We start from the raw sequence: 15,010 nt of genomic DNA, 5'->3' as shown, positions 1-15,010 counted from the left end.
ATCAAAGCTGCCACAAGGGTTTGTTAGTTGGGCCTCTCCAAGTCCCCCCGGGGCGTCCTAATTGCTCGTCCCACAGCCTCCCGCTCACAGGCTGTCCGACCGCACGGGCGCCCAGCCGCAGGCAGCAGAACAGCTGCAAGGCCCGAGGAGAGTCCGCCTGCCGCCCAGCCCGTCGGCGTTGTCATCACTGCCCAACGCTTAGGACCCTCGCTGCCCCAGGAGGACCCCTAGGAGGAGGAGGAGTGGACCGAGGGATCACCACACCATCGGTCAAGCGGGGGCCTCTATGCAGGTTAGGACGGCAGCAAAGTTAGTCACCGACTTAGCCAGCACCAACAGCCTACAAGTACAGATTTTCTCCCAGGGCCTCCTGGGTTGCTTTGAAACCATCCACTTAAAGAGAAAGGAACTCACACTTATCAAATAATGGTTCCGAAGAGGCCAGCACGAAAAATGGAGCTGCTTTTATACAAGCCAACCCAACTTCTTTACGGATTTTGTAAATTCCTAATATTTCAGAAGAAATTTGTCGTTCTAAACCAAGTCAGCATTTCATCATAGTACATTCTGCTTTAGTAAAATCAGCTCCCTTGGATTTCATCACTTGTTAAAAAAAGATAAACTTTATTTTTGTAATTTTCAATCACAAAAAAATCTATATTTTTGTCTAAGCATTTATTTTACTGAATCAAAAAGACATGAAAAGAAAAATCATGTTTTTACTAACGTATATAAGTGACTCTTTTTGGACAACATATAATAAATATGATATATCACTTATCACTCAGTCTTTCAAATGTACATTTTTTTCATATTATGGAGCATGCCACTTTTCCAAAAGAAAAAAGGTCATGAGAAATCAGTGCAAAGTTCTCAGTTACCCTCCTCTTTTCTCTGGGGCAGACGGAATGTCCTCGGCAACGCCCTTTGCCTCAGCACTTGAGGCTGGCTGTCCATCTACAGTTCTCTCTGCCTGTGAGGTTTCCGCTCCGTGCCCTTCTTTCTTCCCTCCTGAGCCCTCCCCCCTCCCTCCCTCCTGCTTGTCCCTAAAGTCATTTTTTTAAAAGAATCTGAGGTTTTGTTTTTGTTGTTTTCACTTACTGGTCGCACTTTGAGTGGGGTCAGCATTTTTGCCAGTCACACTGCTGTGGGGGAGCTTTCCAGCCCTGTTTCTAGGGGTGGGGATATGGAGAGCAGAGGGCTGGCTCCTCTTTGGGGGTCCCCAACCCACTGGTAAGCATCTTTCTCTCTTACTCCTCTGCCTTCCAGAGTCGGCTGCAAGGGAGGCCTAGTGGCCTGGAGCGGGGAGAGGAAGGGCAGCAGTCCGGGTTGGGCAGGGATATGGGGAAGGGATTGCAGTGCCTTCCTGCAATGTTTTCACCGGGGGTGTGGAGTGCCCGGGATGGGGCTGGACAAGGGATTAAGGGCTGGCTGTCCCCCAGGCCCTAGGCCGTGGATGAGCACGCGGGGCACCAGGGGCCGCTGCAGCTGGGGATGGGGTGCTGGAGGAGTCCGGTACATGCTGCTGTACATGGCAGCGGCAGCCGCCGCCGCCGTAGTGCTGTCCATGCTGCCCAGCAGGCTTGGGTGATAGAAATAAGGCGATGGAAACATCCTCTGCAGCGCTGAGTAGTTCCCTGCCTCGGCCAGCAATTCCAGGCCCACCGCTGTCTGCCGCTTCCACTTGGTCCTGAAAGAAAGCGGGCGTGCAGGCATGCTGTGGGCATGGTCCAGGCACCAAGACCCAGCCCCTTCTCTGGCCCCTTCCTGCCTCCTCCTTCTTTCTCCCCTGGGTGGCAGGAAGACTCAGAGACCTATTCAAACTGGCAATGCACTACATCTCCTGCCCCAGCCTTGCTCCCAGAAAGACCCAAACCCAAAGCCAGTTTTGTAAATTATACCTTCAATGGCAGAGACCCTCACAAATGAGATCCTACAAGCTTCGCTGCCTTTTCCTAAAGCTCTGCTCTGCTGTTGCCCCCCTTGTAGTTTGACTACTTCTGGAAACTTTCCTTAGGGCCAAAGGAGACTTCCACAAGCAGTCACTTTCCTCCTTCCTTAATTTCCCTTCCACGTCCCCCCACTCCCAGCAATCCCAAAGAGTCTGCTCTCAGCCCCTCTTCCTTCCCCCACAGGCTGAGAGAGAAGAAACCATAAACAAAAGGATGCAGAGACTCCTAAGTCAGGGACCCCAGCCCCTATCAGTCCCCAGGGCTGGGAGACATATTTCTCTCATAAGCCTGACAGGACCTTACAGTGGGCAGGGAGCTTAAGGGGAGGATGGCAACAAGGTCTCAAAATGGAATTCATTTGAGGGAGGGCTCTCCCAAGGGCAAAGTACCTCCTGGCCATTCTGAGGGGGAAATGCATTTCAAGATATTTCCTCCTCAGGGAGAAAGTAACAATCAAAACCTGTGATCAGCTTTTCTCAGTCTCCTCCTTCCCCCACTGCACACCCTGCTAGGAAGAAGAGAGCAGGCGGTTGCTCAAATGACTTATGAAGGAACGCAGGACTGGTGGGCCATCCATACTCGGCAGCTCCAGCCAAATTAATAAACATGTCGCCCATTTTAAATTGGCTACAAATGACACTAATGTTTTCCGACAGAATTAGGGTGGCTGAAACCGTATGTAATGAGACAGAAAATTATGGTAAAGATGACGACTGGATGGGCATTTCCAACCGCACTTATGGACGATTAGAACACAAGCGAGAGAAAAGGAGGGGGAGAGAAAATCGAGACAAGGAGATGAGTGCCAGTCTTGAAAACACAGCGAAACCTCTGCCTCAGATTGCCCAGGTTCCGCTCTACACTTCCCGGCCCAGCAAGCACTACCAGCCACTTTTGCTTTCTTAATTTCCCTTCTAGAGAAGGAGCAGTGCCAGGAAGGTTCTGCAGCACTCTTGCTCCATGTTGAGACAGCAAAGGCAGCCAGTACAGGGGACAGACCCACATTCCCTCCTTCTCCCTGTACGGATGCTTGGCCAGCCGCCGATTCTCCAGCCTGCAGCTGCCAAACCAACTCTAACCCAGCTGGGCTCTCCTAGTCTCTGCAGCTACACTGACCAAGGCTGGGACCCTGCTTCTCCCAGCCGCCTCACAGGCCAAAGCAAGGACATTTACGCTGAGGCGGCTGGGATAGCTCTGTGGAGATAGCAATAGCTGGGCCGGGCCTTGCTGTCGTCAGCTACAAACCTTTGGAACCAGCCTGGGGCAGGCCCAAGGGGTGCACCGCGCAGGCTCTCTGGACCTGAGTGTCAGCTGCACAGATGTCTCAATTTGAGAAGGTGTGGCTTCATTGATTTGGGGATGAAGTGGGGGGAATTCCAGCGGCTCGGGTTTCAGAGGAAAAGTAACACCTGTTAAAGCACTTAGAAGTGCAAAATTGTCCAAATTCCAGCTGCCCTTTGGTCCCTCTCACCTTGGGGGTGTGGCTCATCCCTACCTCATCCTTAAAGCACCCAAGTGCCCACTCCAGGGTCTCTCTCAGTCCTTAGAGTCTCTGGAGGCCAGGAGAGAAGAAGATTCATGACTTAAATGGCCAGACACCTTTGTTCCCACAAACTGCCTCCCTTACCTGCGGTTCTGGTACCAGGTCTTGACTTGGGTGTCAGTGAGGTTGAGCGCTGCAGCCAGGTCCATGCGATCCTGCACACTCAGGTACTTCTGCCGCTCAAAGCTACGCTCCAGTTGATTGAGCTGGTGGTCGGAAAAAGCTGTCCTTGCTTTTCGAGGCTTCTTGGCTCTCACAGGGGGACTCTCACGGCTACTCGTAATCTCCCGGTCTCCTTCCTCCTTTGTCCCTACCATAGAAACCCAGACACAGTGGTAAGTTAGCCTGGAATGGGGGAAGGACTGAGTGTCCTCCTGGCATACACTTCCACATTCCCAAGCCAACCACTGGCCTCGGAGGACTACACTCTGCCACCCCCAGAACACACACACACTCAGGCCTTAGCCCATGTGGAGGAAGAGGGCTGTTTTCAGACTGCAGAGTGTGGGGCCTTGTTCAGAGGTTCTAAAGGGGGCCTAAAAGGGGGTCTGATCTTCACATGGTTGGAAATTAAAAAGTAAAAATTTTTAAAAATAAAACTTTTAAAAAGGGTTATTTTGTTATTGTTTCCTTGATTGAGAGAGATGCTCTCCCTTTTCTTTATTGTTTTCAGTATTGTTTATTGATCCTTGTTTTTTCTGGTAAAGAAATATGCTGACTTTGTTTAACTGATTTGGTACTTTTCAAAGGGTCTTTCTACTCTTTTTTTTTTTTTTGAGGAGGGGGCATCTTTTTCATTTTACTTTTTTCTGTTTTCTGAAAGTTATGGGTGTTTGTTTTTCTTTTTCAGATGCACCTGGGAAATGTTGGAATCAAGCTTTCTGAACCCTGCATCGGGTCTTTTAAAGTTTCACAAAGAGTATGTCACCCAAACACCGAGTTGAGCTCAAAATCACTGAGCCCATCCAGGTGACAGCATGGAGATTTCCGGATTCTATTTGTCAACTTTGGTTTTTTACTGAAATGCTGGGAAATCGATATGTCAATCCCTCCCTGTTTGTACCCGTTTGTGCAGTGCTCCTTGATCTTCCCTGCAGGAAGAACAATAATCTCTCTAATTGACCCACTGGGGAGGTTGGTGCACAAAAAATCGCCAGACCAGACTGTACATCTGTTTTGGACACTATTATGCTAATGCTATAATAGTAAAATGAGGAGCTAACGTCCTGCCTTCCAGACAGTCAGCATATTTCTTTACCAGAAAAAACAAGGATCAATAATAAAAAAAACAACGTATCTGTAAAGGAAGAAAAAATGCTCCTGGTATATTAAAACTCTTCCCATGCAAAAACTACCACATTTACTTATGAAATTGTCTGAGGAGAAAATGGGAAAAGGGAGTTCAAGGACAATTTCCATTGTCATCTTTTTTTTAACAAAAAGGAGATTAATCCAATTTCAAAAGATTTTATTTTTATAAATACTACCTCCTAATTACTTGTAAGGGGCCAAAAATCTTCATAGGATACAGATATTCAGTTGAGGCCATAGGATAAGAAGGGTGCTTTTAAGAAACTGATTACAAATTTTTACGGGCTTCCCTATACTAACCACGATCTAATTTTTTACAAGTTGCTCTGTTCATGAAACTCAGAAATTTTTCTTTCATTAAAACCGATAATTCCTGTGATGGTGTTTAGAAAATAAGGTGGGGGGTGAAATCACTTGCATTAAAGAACGAACACCAGGTTGTGATCACATCCACGCTAGCTAAGTGGTTTCTCTCTCCCACCTCCCCACATTCCCATTCCCATTCCCAAAGTCTCAGCTAGAAAAACCCCAAGTCTATCCCTTTTATCAACGAAAAGTATTTCCTGTCGGATGCCCTCCACCCCCCCCTTAACCCCCAATAGATTAAAATTAAGTAAAACAAAGGAAGGAGTTGGATGGCCGTTGAAGGTTGTGGGGTAGAAATTTAACAATAAACAGAACTTCGAAGAGTCCCCAAATCTCACGCCCAGGCCTCCCTTCAGCTTGCAGTCTTTTAACCGTCGCCCAGTCGCCCGAGATGCGCCCGGAATCGCTCCCCAGCAGAGATCTGCTGAAGGCTGAAGGGGAGACTGGGAACCAGGAGGACAAGCCAAGAGCGCTGGGTGGTGGGACTCACCATGGCATTTGATGTCGCTCTGGGAATCCTCCCGCTTGTCGAGTTTGGTTTTGCTGTCCTCCTGCTCGAGCTTTGGCCTGAAGCTCTCGTGCACTGCGTTGCTCTCCTGCTTCGGGGTGTGGTGGGGAGAGGATACGCTGGTGCTGTAGGGTGCACATGCCGCCAGAGGTTTGCTGTCGCCCAAGATGTCCTTAATTAAAAAAGAAGACGTAGAAGTCCTGGGGGCCGAGGCGGCCGAGCCCAGCTGCTGGGCGGGCGGCGGCGGCTGCTGTGGCGGCGGCGGCGGCGGCTGCTGCTGTTGGGGCGAAGGCTGCAAACTTTGGGTCGGGGCCGCGGCCGGTGGCGGCGGCTGCTGGCTGTGGTGGAGGTGGTGATGATGCTGGGTCGCGTCTGCTACCAGATGCTGCTCCGGGGGCTCCATGGTGACTGAAATAGGAGAAGAAGGCGCCGTCCCTACGGTATCAATCTCCGAACAGGGAGATGGGGTGGCCTGACTCCTAAAATCCGCGGTCCTGGCCTCACCGAGCGGACGGAAATCTCCATTCATCATGCCCGGGCTGCCTGAACTGGCACTGGATAAAATCGTGTCTATTCCAAAACTCGACGCGCTGGCCCCTTCCATTGTTGTCATTTCTACATGAGGTCCACGCCACTCCGCCGTTCAGCAGCCGCCCGGAACCAGCGAAGGAAGCTATCGATCGTAAAACAAAATAAACACCAAACAATGTTGCCGCCGCTTAAAAAAAAAAAAAAAAAGTGGGGCGGGGAGAGAAGGAAGGGTAATTGGGAAGTGGCAATCGGTGGATACTTTCGACACAACTTTTTTTCTCTTATGCAAAAAGTAGGAGTGGGAAGAAAAAAAGATGATGCGGGGCGGGGGGGGTAGTTAAAAATTTTTCTGAGAAAGCTCGGAACGTGCGCTCCAGGAACTAGCGCTCCAGGAACGACTGCGCACGTGGCGCGGCGGTGGCGACGCGGAGGACCCAGGCGAAAGCGCAGGCGGCGGGAAGCTACCCCGAAGCCGCCGCCGCCGCCGCCGCCGCTGCCGGGGTCTGTCCACAGCCTGGCACCTGGCAGCAGCGGTGGCGGCGGCGGACGCGGCAGGTGCAGCGACGGCGAGGCCCGGGCGGCCGCGCGCCCTCAGAGCTCCCCCGCGGCTCCCGAGGTGGCAGCCGCCCGCCACTCGGTAGCCCCGTAGCCGAGTTTCTGAACTTTCTTGGAAAGTTGCGGGGCAGACACGGCCGCAGCGGCCGCGGCAACGCGAGGAGGAGGAGGAAGAAGAGGACAGCGAGAAGGAACCGGCGCAGGCGGCGGAGACGCGATGCCGGGCGACTCCGGCCGCTGCCAGGCGCTTTCGCTTGTAATCCGGCTGCTCGCGGGCGGCGCCGACCCCCTCCCGTGACGTCACGGCCACTGCCGCCGCTCCCAGCGCCGCGCCGCGCCGGCCCGCGCCCCCGCTGCCGAGGCCGCGCGCCCGGCCCCGCGCCCCCATTGGCCGCGCCCGCGCGAGCGAGGGACGCCGACGTGCCGGGAGCCAATAGGCGCAGCGCTCGCGAGCCGGTCAGCGGACTCGGCTCGGACTTCGCTGCTCTTTTGAGAAGCCGCACATCCTTGCGTCCGCATCCCTGAACCGAACTCCGAGTCAAGTGGTCCCGGTGTCCACAATCACCAGTGCAGGGCAAAGGGAGAGGCGGGGAAAAGATCAGAGGGAGACCAGAGAAAGGGAACCAAAGGGGAGAAAGAAAAAAAAAAAGTAGCAAGGCTTTGCCCGTTTTCTTAAGTCAGAAGAGAGAGGGAAAAGAGGACGGGTAGGGACTTACCTTTAGGCTCCAGCGCGGCCGCCCTCGCAGCCTCCCCCAACGCGCGCGGGAATAGTTCGAAGACATTAAGAGAGGAGGAAGGGGATCCCTGAAGGAATTCACAGAAAAGTGTGTCACTTCAGGCGCCAGAGCCTTGCATAAGCATGCGGGCAGGCTCTGGGCTCTGATTTCTCCCCCAACGAACCCAGGCTCTTGGGCTCGGCCCAGCGGGCGGCGGGTCCCTGAGAGGGACACAGCCGGGTCCGCGTCCACCAGGCACTCTAGGGGAGGACGAGACCTGAAGCTCCAAGCCGGGGACCCAGCCTGGTCTCCAGTGAGAGCCCGTGCTGGAAGAAATGCCTGGCCAGACGCTTTCTCCCGAACAGGGGAGCTAATGCCCGAGGCGTTCTCTGGTGGCGAGGGCAGCTACGGTTCACTGCGGTGTCGGGCGGGCGCGGAGCTCAGGACCCATAGCGGCTGGTCTGCAGCCCGCGCCCCTGCCGCGCCCCCCGGCAGTCCGTCCAACCCTGTCCCCTGGCCCCTTTCGGCGAGCGCTCATTTGGAAAGGAAACAGTCACTGCGGATCCGCTTGGGACCCGGAGCATGACTGACGCCTCGTTGGAGGGTATCAACTTGCATTATTTTTCTCTAGGACGTCTCCAACCTGTCTCTTGTTGAATGTCAGAGTAATGGGAAGTGCCAGTGACAAGACGGCATATTACTCCTGATTAAGTGCCGTGTCAACCTAATTAGCAGAGTAATTATAAGGTGCTAATGAATGATTCAAAGTTCTTTGAGTTACATTTTACTCCAAATTACCATTTTAAGAACCCTATGAATCTACGAGGCGGGCATTGCTTCCGTGACTAGGTCTGGAATGATGTTCGAGTGGCCTTTAACGTCTCCAAAGGCTGGGCCGAAATCTGGGGTTTAGTTGCAGTTCTGGAGGTCGCTTTCTGGGCCACAGCTTTTATCTGTTGAGGACGAAGGGAGGGGTGTCAGGGAGGCAAATGACCTCCTGGGACAAGATTTTGCCTTACGGTCGGAACTGCTTATGTGTGAGCCCTGGGTCCGGAAGGGGGTAGCTGGCCGACTCATCCTGCCTGCGTTTTCCTAGGGAAATTGGTGTATTTGACCCAGAAAAAAAAAAACAGCACTATTTGGAGGGTGGGTTGAGCTGTTTCTCATCGTCTTCGTGCCATTTTTCCTAGGGCTGTTCCGAGAGAACAGCGGGCATTGAAGGGACGGAGGCGAGGAGATGCACAATCCGGGCAGCTCTCGCACTTCTCGGAAGGCGAGGGGAGTTTGGCGGAGGAGTCGGGGTTGGTGAGCTGAGGCGGGGACTCGGGACATGCTCAATCCCGGCAGGGACAGACGCTGGCCAGAGGGGTGCCGGGAGGCCCTAGGGAACGGGTGACTGGGCCCCCCGGTGGGGTCGGGCCACTCTAGGCTGGAACTGGGTTGGATCAAACGCCTCTGGCGCGGGAACTGAGTGCTGGCCCGGGAGACCCTCCGGAGAGCTCGCGGGCTCGGCCTCGGCCTTCGGCCGCGGTTACCGAACCACAGACGGTGGACTTGCGGAGGTGACTTATCCGAAGCCGCAGGGCCCGGCGCTGCACAGCTTCGCAGCCTAAGCACCCCGCGCGTCTCTCACAGTTGACCGCTGTGGGGAGGACGGGAAAGGCTCTAGGGCTGCCCGAGACTGCAGGCGGACGCTACCTACTCTTCCCTCTTCAAATATCGATTAGGGTTCTTCCCATTCCAACATCATCATCCACCAACTTCCCGAATATGCTGCGTTTTCTCCTAGGCCTGAGGGGGTTCCAACTCGAACTCCCCTCGCTGCGTATTCAGGGTGGGAAGTGGGGAGGGGGATAAAACAAATTTAAAATCCAGAACTTACGGCACTGCACAAATCAATTATTCTCGACCTTGATAAATAATTCATTTAAGCCTGTTTTTGTTTTGTTCCGACGCCTAAAATGACTCAAGAGCTCAAAAGGCTGATCGCACAGCTTGTGTTAGGCGGTTCGACAGGGTTTTTTTGTTTGTTTGTTTGGAATAATTCACAGCATTGGCAGGGGAGACGATGGAGATATGACCCTACGAAAAAATGAAATCTTAAAAGGAGAGAGAAAAGTCGAAGTGTTGGGGGCAGGGGAGTGCGTGTTTTGTGACAACTCTAAAGCAAAGCAAACAAGAACCCAGTAGGCCCCACTTTGTGAATGTCTCAGATCATATTTTCTTAAGAAAAGGTTAATATCACAGAAGAGTTCTCTGGGTGGGTGTTAGATCAGCTTCCAGTAGCAATAATGGTGAGGGGAAAACACGACCTTAACTTTTATCAAGGCTGCGATGTTAGTGGTGGCCTGAAGATTCACAAATGGACTTGAAGACCAAATTACAAACTTAATGAAAAAACTTTTTTCAGAGCTGGAGTTTTGTTTAACTTTTCTCGGTTGTTTTTTCCCCAGACACATTCCTCTCTTGCATTTTTTTTCCTGAAAGTATATAATGTATACATCCAAGAAGTCATGCATATTCTGGCAAACATAATTCACTTTTCATTTTTTAAAAAATCACAATTCAGAAACACAACAGGGTGCAGATATATCATATTGCTAAACGAAAGAAAATGCCTTAACTGGATTTAATCTTAGATTTTCTCACTGGATTGAAAATACAATTAAATAGAGTCTCTAAACTGACATGAGTTTAAATGTAATTAGTCACTTTCAGGCCCTCATTTCCTTAAGAGAAGGGGAAGAGAAAAAAATAAACTTTTTTAATATTTGGAAGATTTTGGAATTTTGGCCTAGAAAGCAGTTATTGCCAACTGTGGGTAACAGAGAACAAACTTTTCCTTCCCGGCTCTGAAGGACACATCACTGCCGATCAGCATCAAAGCTGCTCCTTTCCCACCTCAGAGAATGATTCAAACACTTGAATATTTAGCAAATTTTGTTCCTAAACTCTCTATGATCCACTTTCACCATCTAGATTTAGTATTTGAGATTGTGTTTAAACTAGGGCATTCAGTTTTTTAAAAATGAAACTTAACTTTGAAGAAATTCACTCACACATTGTGATGAACGTGGAGCTGGTGTTTCTTCCTATCATATTTAATTTGAACGTTTTTAAGGGTCCACATGATGACAATGCCAAGTGAGGGGAATGAGGTGCAAAGACGCTTCCCTCCACTGGGCGGCGCCAAGAGCTCCGAACCGAGGGAGGAGCTATTGTTTCTTTCTATAAAAGATGCAAGATACACAAATGAGCTCTGCACCTTCTGAGGCTGTCTCCCTGACAATTGTCTGACCTCTCGCCATTTCAAAGCTACAGAAACGTCGGAAGTTTCCTTTTTTTTTTTCAATTTATCAATATCTTTTCAACTATTTTAGAATTTGATACATACTTACTTAGAAAAAATAATACATTAAAGAGAAATATCCTGGCAGCTCTGCTGACCAAAAAGAAAACAGAGACAAAAATATGAAAAAAACGGAACTGAGTCCCTTAAATAAATTGCAACTGGGAGAGTGGAGTTGGGAGCAGATAGAGAAAGATAAAATGAAAGCAAAAAAGAGGTAACTGAAAAGTATGTTAACAGGAACAAGTTAAAATGATAACCTGTGTAATTATTAATTGTTCTAGTGGAATGAAAGTTTTGAGAGGTAGTTCTGATATCGTAATACAATTTGCAAGAGCTATAAGCTTCACCAAATTATAAAGATGAGCAGTTTGGAAGGAAGTTGGCTCTCCTTGGGAGTTAGATGTGTGTTGTACAGAGGCAAACCACAGGAAGGTAAGCAGAAATGTAGAGTACAGAACGCTGGAGAAGAGAGTTTTCATCTCATTTTACCACTTTCTGTGTTTGTGGGCAAGGCACTTAACCTTTCGATTACCAAATTCCTCCTCCACTAAAGAGGAGACTAGCTCTTGCTTAGAACAGGGTGAGTTTAATGACCAAATAAGACCTTCTATGTAAGAGCTCTTTACAAAATGTAAAGCAGAGTTTGCTAAATACTATACACAAAAGTGACAATGATTTCTAGCATAAGCAACACCCAGTAGCTATATTTGTTTTCACTTCTTCCTTCCCTCATTCATTTTGTTCATTCACTCAATCGATAAACATTATTGAATGCTCATTCTATGCCAGGTGCTTGAGACTGGGACACCAGCTCACCTCAGGTTTGACAAGAACTTGTGCTGGAAAACTGTCATAAATACAGTGATACAAATTAGAACCTGCTACAGTGGGGGTGAGAAAGAGAGTGGGGAGTCTTACATTAGGACAAGTTGGGGGAATAGTAAAGCTTTCTAAAGGAAATGAAGTGTGTGTTCAGTCATGAGTGTATCTCAAGTAGTGGGATGTAGAGGAATTTCTATGGTAGCTGAGAAATCCCTCTACAAAAATGGTGCAAATCCCTCTACAAAAAAGTCCGTGAATTGTCCAAAATTGTAATCTCCTGACTGTAGGGCTGGGCTGCAATCTGTAGACATATGTTGGTTCTAGGGGGTTTCTTCTGGGTCCAGCAGGAAGAGACAAAATACTCCTTGACACTTTGAAGGGAAAATGAACTAATTGCACGTGTTTACAGGCCTGGGCAGCAGCATATACAACCGGTTACACAGTCTTAGATTTGATCCCAAGAGGTGATCCAGTCCCCTCAAGGACTTTATCCTCTTTTCCCCACCCGCACTCTTGCTTCCTTCTTTCTAGAGTTTCAAATCATGGACGGTTTGGTGACCTTAGCAGGCCCAATTCAGGTGTGGAGATTGGGAAGGTGACAAGGTGAAGGCGATTGAAGGAAGAGCCCAGGGAGACATGGGGAAGGATTTTGTTTCACTCCTCCTAAGCTGAACCATTGTCCATTGAAGGCCGGCTCCTGGAGAAATTAAAGGGCACCTGTGTGACACAGCCATGTCATACATAAACAGAACTCTGAAGCCTATCAACTCCTGAGGCTAAGTAAGAGGGAATGTAGGGGCCAAGGCAGAGGAGAAACCAAAGCCTCAGTGCGCTGAGCAAAGATGCCAATCAGAGAAGGATAAATTCATTTGCGATGTTAATTAACAAGCGGCTAATTAAAACGGCACTTTGAGTGCTAATCAATCGCCTTATTAAGTTAGAGCCATCACTGGAACAAATTGAAAGCTCCCCGCCCCGTTTTCTGCCTTTGGTGCAGGCGGGGCCACGTTCCCAGATACCGTGCGAGGCAGAGGGGCGCGGAGGTGGGGCGCAGTCTCTGTCAGCTTTCTCAGTCTCTCCCAGGTCTACAGAATACGCCACTGGACAAGTGCCTAAGCGGCGACTTCTGGTCCAGACACACCGCCCAGGGAGTAAATAGTTGCGTGGAAGAACAACTCATTCAGCAGCAGCTAACACGGACGTTTCCTCCTGGAAGGAACTCCCACAAAGCGCGGGGATGTGACCTGTGGGCCCCCAGCAGGGGTAGAAGGCAGTTCAACCCGAGGGGGGCGCTCTAGGGCCGGGATCCTGTATCCCTATTTCTCAGAACACACCCAACGCCTCATTCTGAAAACCCTGCTTAGGCCCTGGCCCTGGTGCAGCTCAGCAACCACGAAAGAGCTGGACCTGCCTTCAGGCAGCAAGAACAGGACTGCCAACCCTCCTGTGGCTCTGTCTCCCGGGGCTCCATGAGAAGGTGATGGGGATGCAAGGAGGGAAGAGTGAGGTGGTGTGCTGGGCGTCGGGGACGAGGGTGCACGCCAGCCAAGACGTGCCTCCCATCCGGCCCACGCGCGCTTCCCCACCCCTCTGGCCCTCCAAAATCGGTAAGAGAATTAAGATTTCGAACCCGCATTTTGAGCAGCCTTCCGCATTTCCTAATTGTTAAATTCCTGTTTTTCACCAAATACCGGGGGGAGAAACATTTGGCAATAAGAAGGGGCTGTGAATTTAAATGCTAATTGAGTGGGTCCTTCTTCCGCAACTCCACCTGCCTGGCGGCCACTGTTAAGACTAAACACCCTCGGAGCGCCCACTGCAACATTCCTGGGGTGCCGAGTAGAAGTGCAGAAAAGAGAGACCCTGGCGGACTCCTGTCTGGTTTGCTTTTTACCGCCTCTTACAGAGAAAAAGAGAATGCCATTGGAAGAAGGTCTTTTGCGTGGTGGGCGATGTGTGGGTGGGGGACTTGTGGCGTGGCCCGGGGTGTTGTTTCTGTGCCTGCAATGACACATGTATGTCTTGAGCTGTGGGCTCGCCTTCCTGGAGGTGCGCCCGACCGCATCTGCTGGTGGGTCTGAGCGTGCTTGGGGTGTCCCAGGAGAATTGAGAGAACGGCTCCCACGTGCAAAGTTCAAAAGCATTAATATTTTCATCGTATTATCATTATTCAATATAATAATATTTGTTCGGTTAGCGGCACTAATTAGGCCACATTAAAACCGTAGTGTGTCCCTAATGGTGCGTAATGTGCTCACACTCACATTTTTCTCTCTAAGGATGGGCGGCTGCTGGCTGGCAGGGGAGGAGAGACAGGCAAGCGGCGGGCTGGATTAGGGCGTGACGCCCCCCACCAAGCACACAAACACACACAGCCCACTGGATGTCTGCCGGGTGGGAGCCCGCAGTCTCGGCGCGGTGGATGTGGCCCTACGCTGCGCACTCGGCCCTGCGCCGAGCACCCTGCAGCCTCCTCTAGCGACACGGCGCTTTGAACTCGGCGGATTGATTTTGCTTCCCTTCCCCCTTTTGTGTGTGCGCGCCTTCAATTGGTTAGGTTTTTAAGATTTGGGAGGGCCGGTGTGAAACAATTAAAATACTCTTAACTGGAGCCCCTATGCGGAGAACTGGAAGTCCCGCCTCCTAGCTCTGCGCTTTCAGGACCCTCTTCCCAAAGGGAATTTCTTTCAGAGATTCCAGGGTGGGCTTGTAAAAGATGCCTCCGCAGAGCAGGTCCCGTCAGGTCTTTTTCCTGTTCCTGGTGCCAGCGGTCTGCCCAGGCGCCCCGCAGACCTCGGCGAGGTAGATGTTAAACTCTGAGAGTACCCCTCCCGCAGACGCCGTGGCGAGATCACTCTGAATATGTAACATATTTGTAACTTGCGCCGAGGTGTGATGTGTGTGCTGGAATGGGGGGATGGGGGAATTCGAAGCCGGATTGGGGAGGGTTGGGGGGAGGCGCACAGAACTCACAATGTACTTCGCAATCTAACAATCTGAACATTCATTTATTAAAAGCTGCTGCGTGACATTTACACTGAGCCACCAGTCTCTGGCTCTAATCCGGGCGAAAACGATTGTACTGCCGAGTTGTGGCTGTGGCGTACGGGGACGCTGCTGTCCGCTGCCGGGCAGAGCCCATCAGCAACAACCCGGAAGGCCTCTGCACCCCCTTGGGGGCGGGAGGAAAGTACCGCCAGTCCTGCCTGGGGGCCGAGGGTAACAGGCGCAGAGCCTCTCGCTCCACCCAGGGCCAGCTGTCCAGCTCAGCGAAGCTCTCGTTATCTGGTGCGTGTCTCTCGCTCTTCCCTCCCCACCAAAGAAGTAAACTTTCTACCTACTCCCCCTAATCCG

General features: G+C 51.0%; 1 protein-coding gene across 1 annotated transcript; it reads right to left on the bottom strand.

Moving 5' to 3' along the window:
- Positions 1-604: 604 nt before the first annotated feature.
- On the bottom strand, positions 605-6,757 carry BARHL2 (BarH like homeobox 2). Its single transcript, XM_001089467.4, has 3 exons — positions 5,663-6,757; positions 3,580-3,805; positions 605-1,690 (listed from the first exon to the last, which is right to left on the bottom strand). Exons 1-3 carry the CDS (start codon positions 6,291-6,293, stop codon positions 1,378-1,380), a joined length of 1,170 nt encoding a protein of 389 aa, XP_001089467.2. The 5' UTR covers positions 6,294-6,757; the 3' UTR covers positions 605-1,377.
- Positions 6,758-15,010: the final 8,253 nt, after the last annotated feature.

This window comes from Macaca mulatta, chromosome 1 (genome assembly GCF_049350105.2).
Source record: "Macaca mulatta isolate MMU2019108-1 chromosome 1, T2T-MMU8v2.0, whole genome shotgun sequence".
In the NCBI taxonomy this organism is placed as follows: Eukaryota; Metazoa; Chordata; class Mammalia; order Primates; family Cercopithecidae; genus Macaca; species Macaca mulatta.
This window is presented reverse-complemented; position numbering and strand designations above follow the sequence as displayed.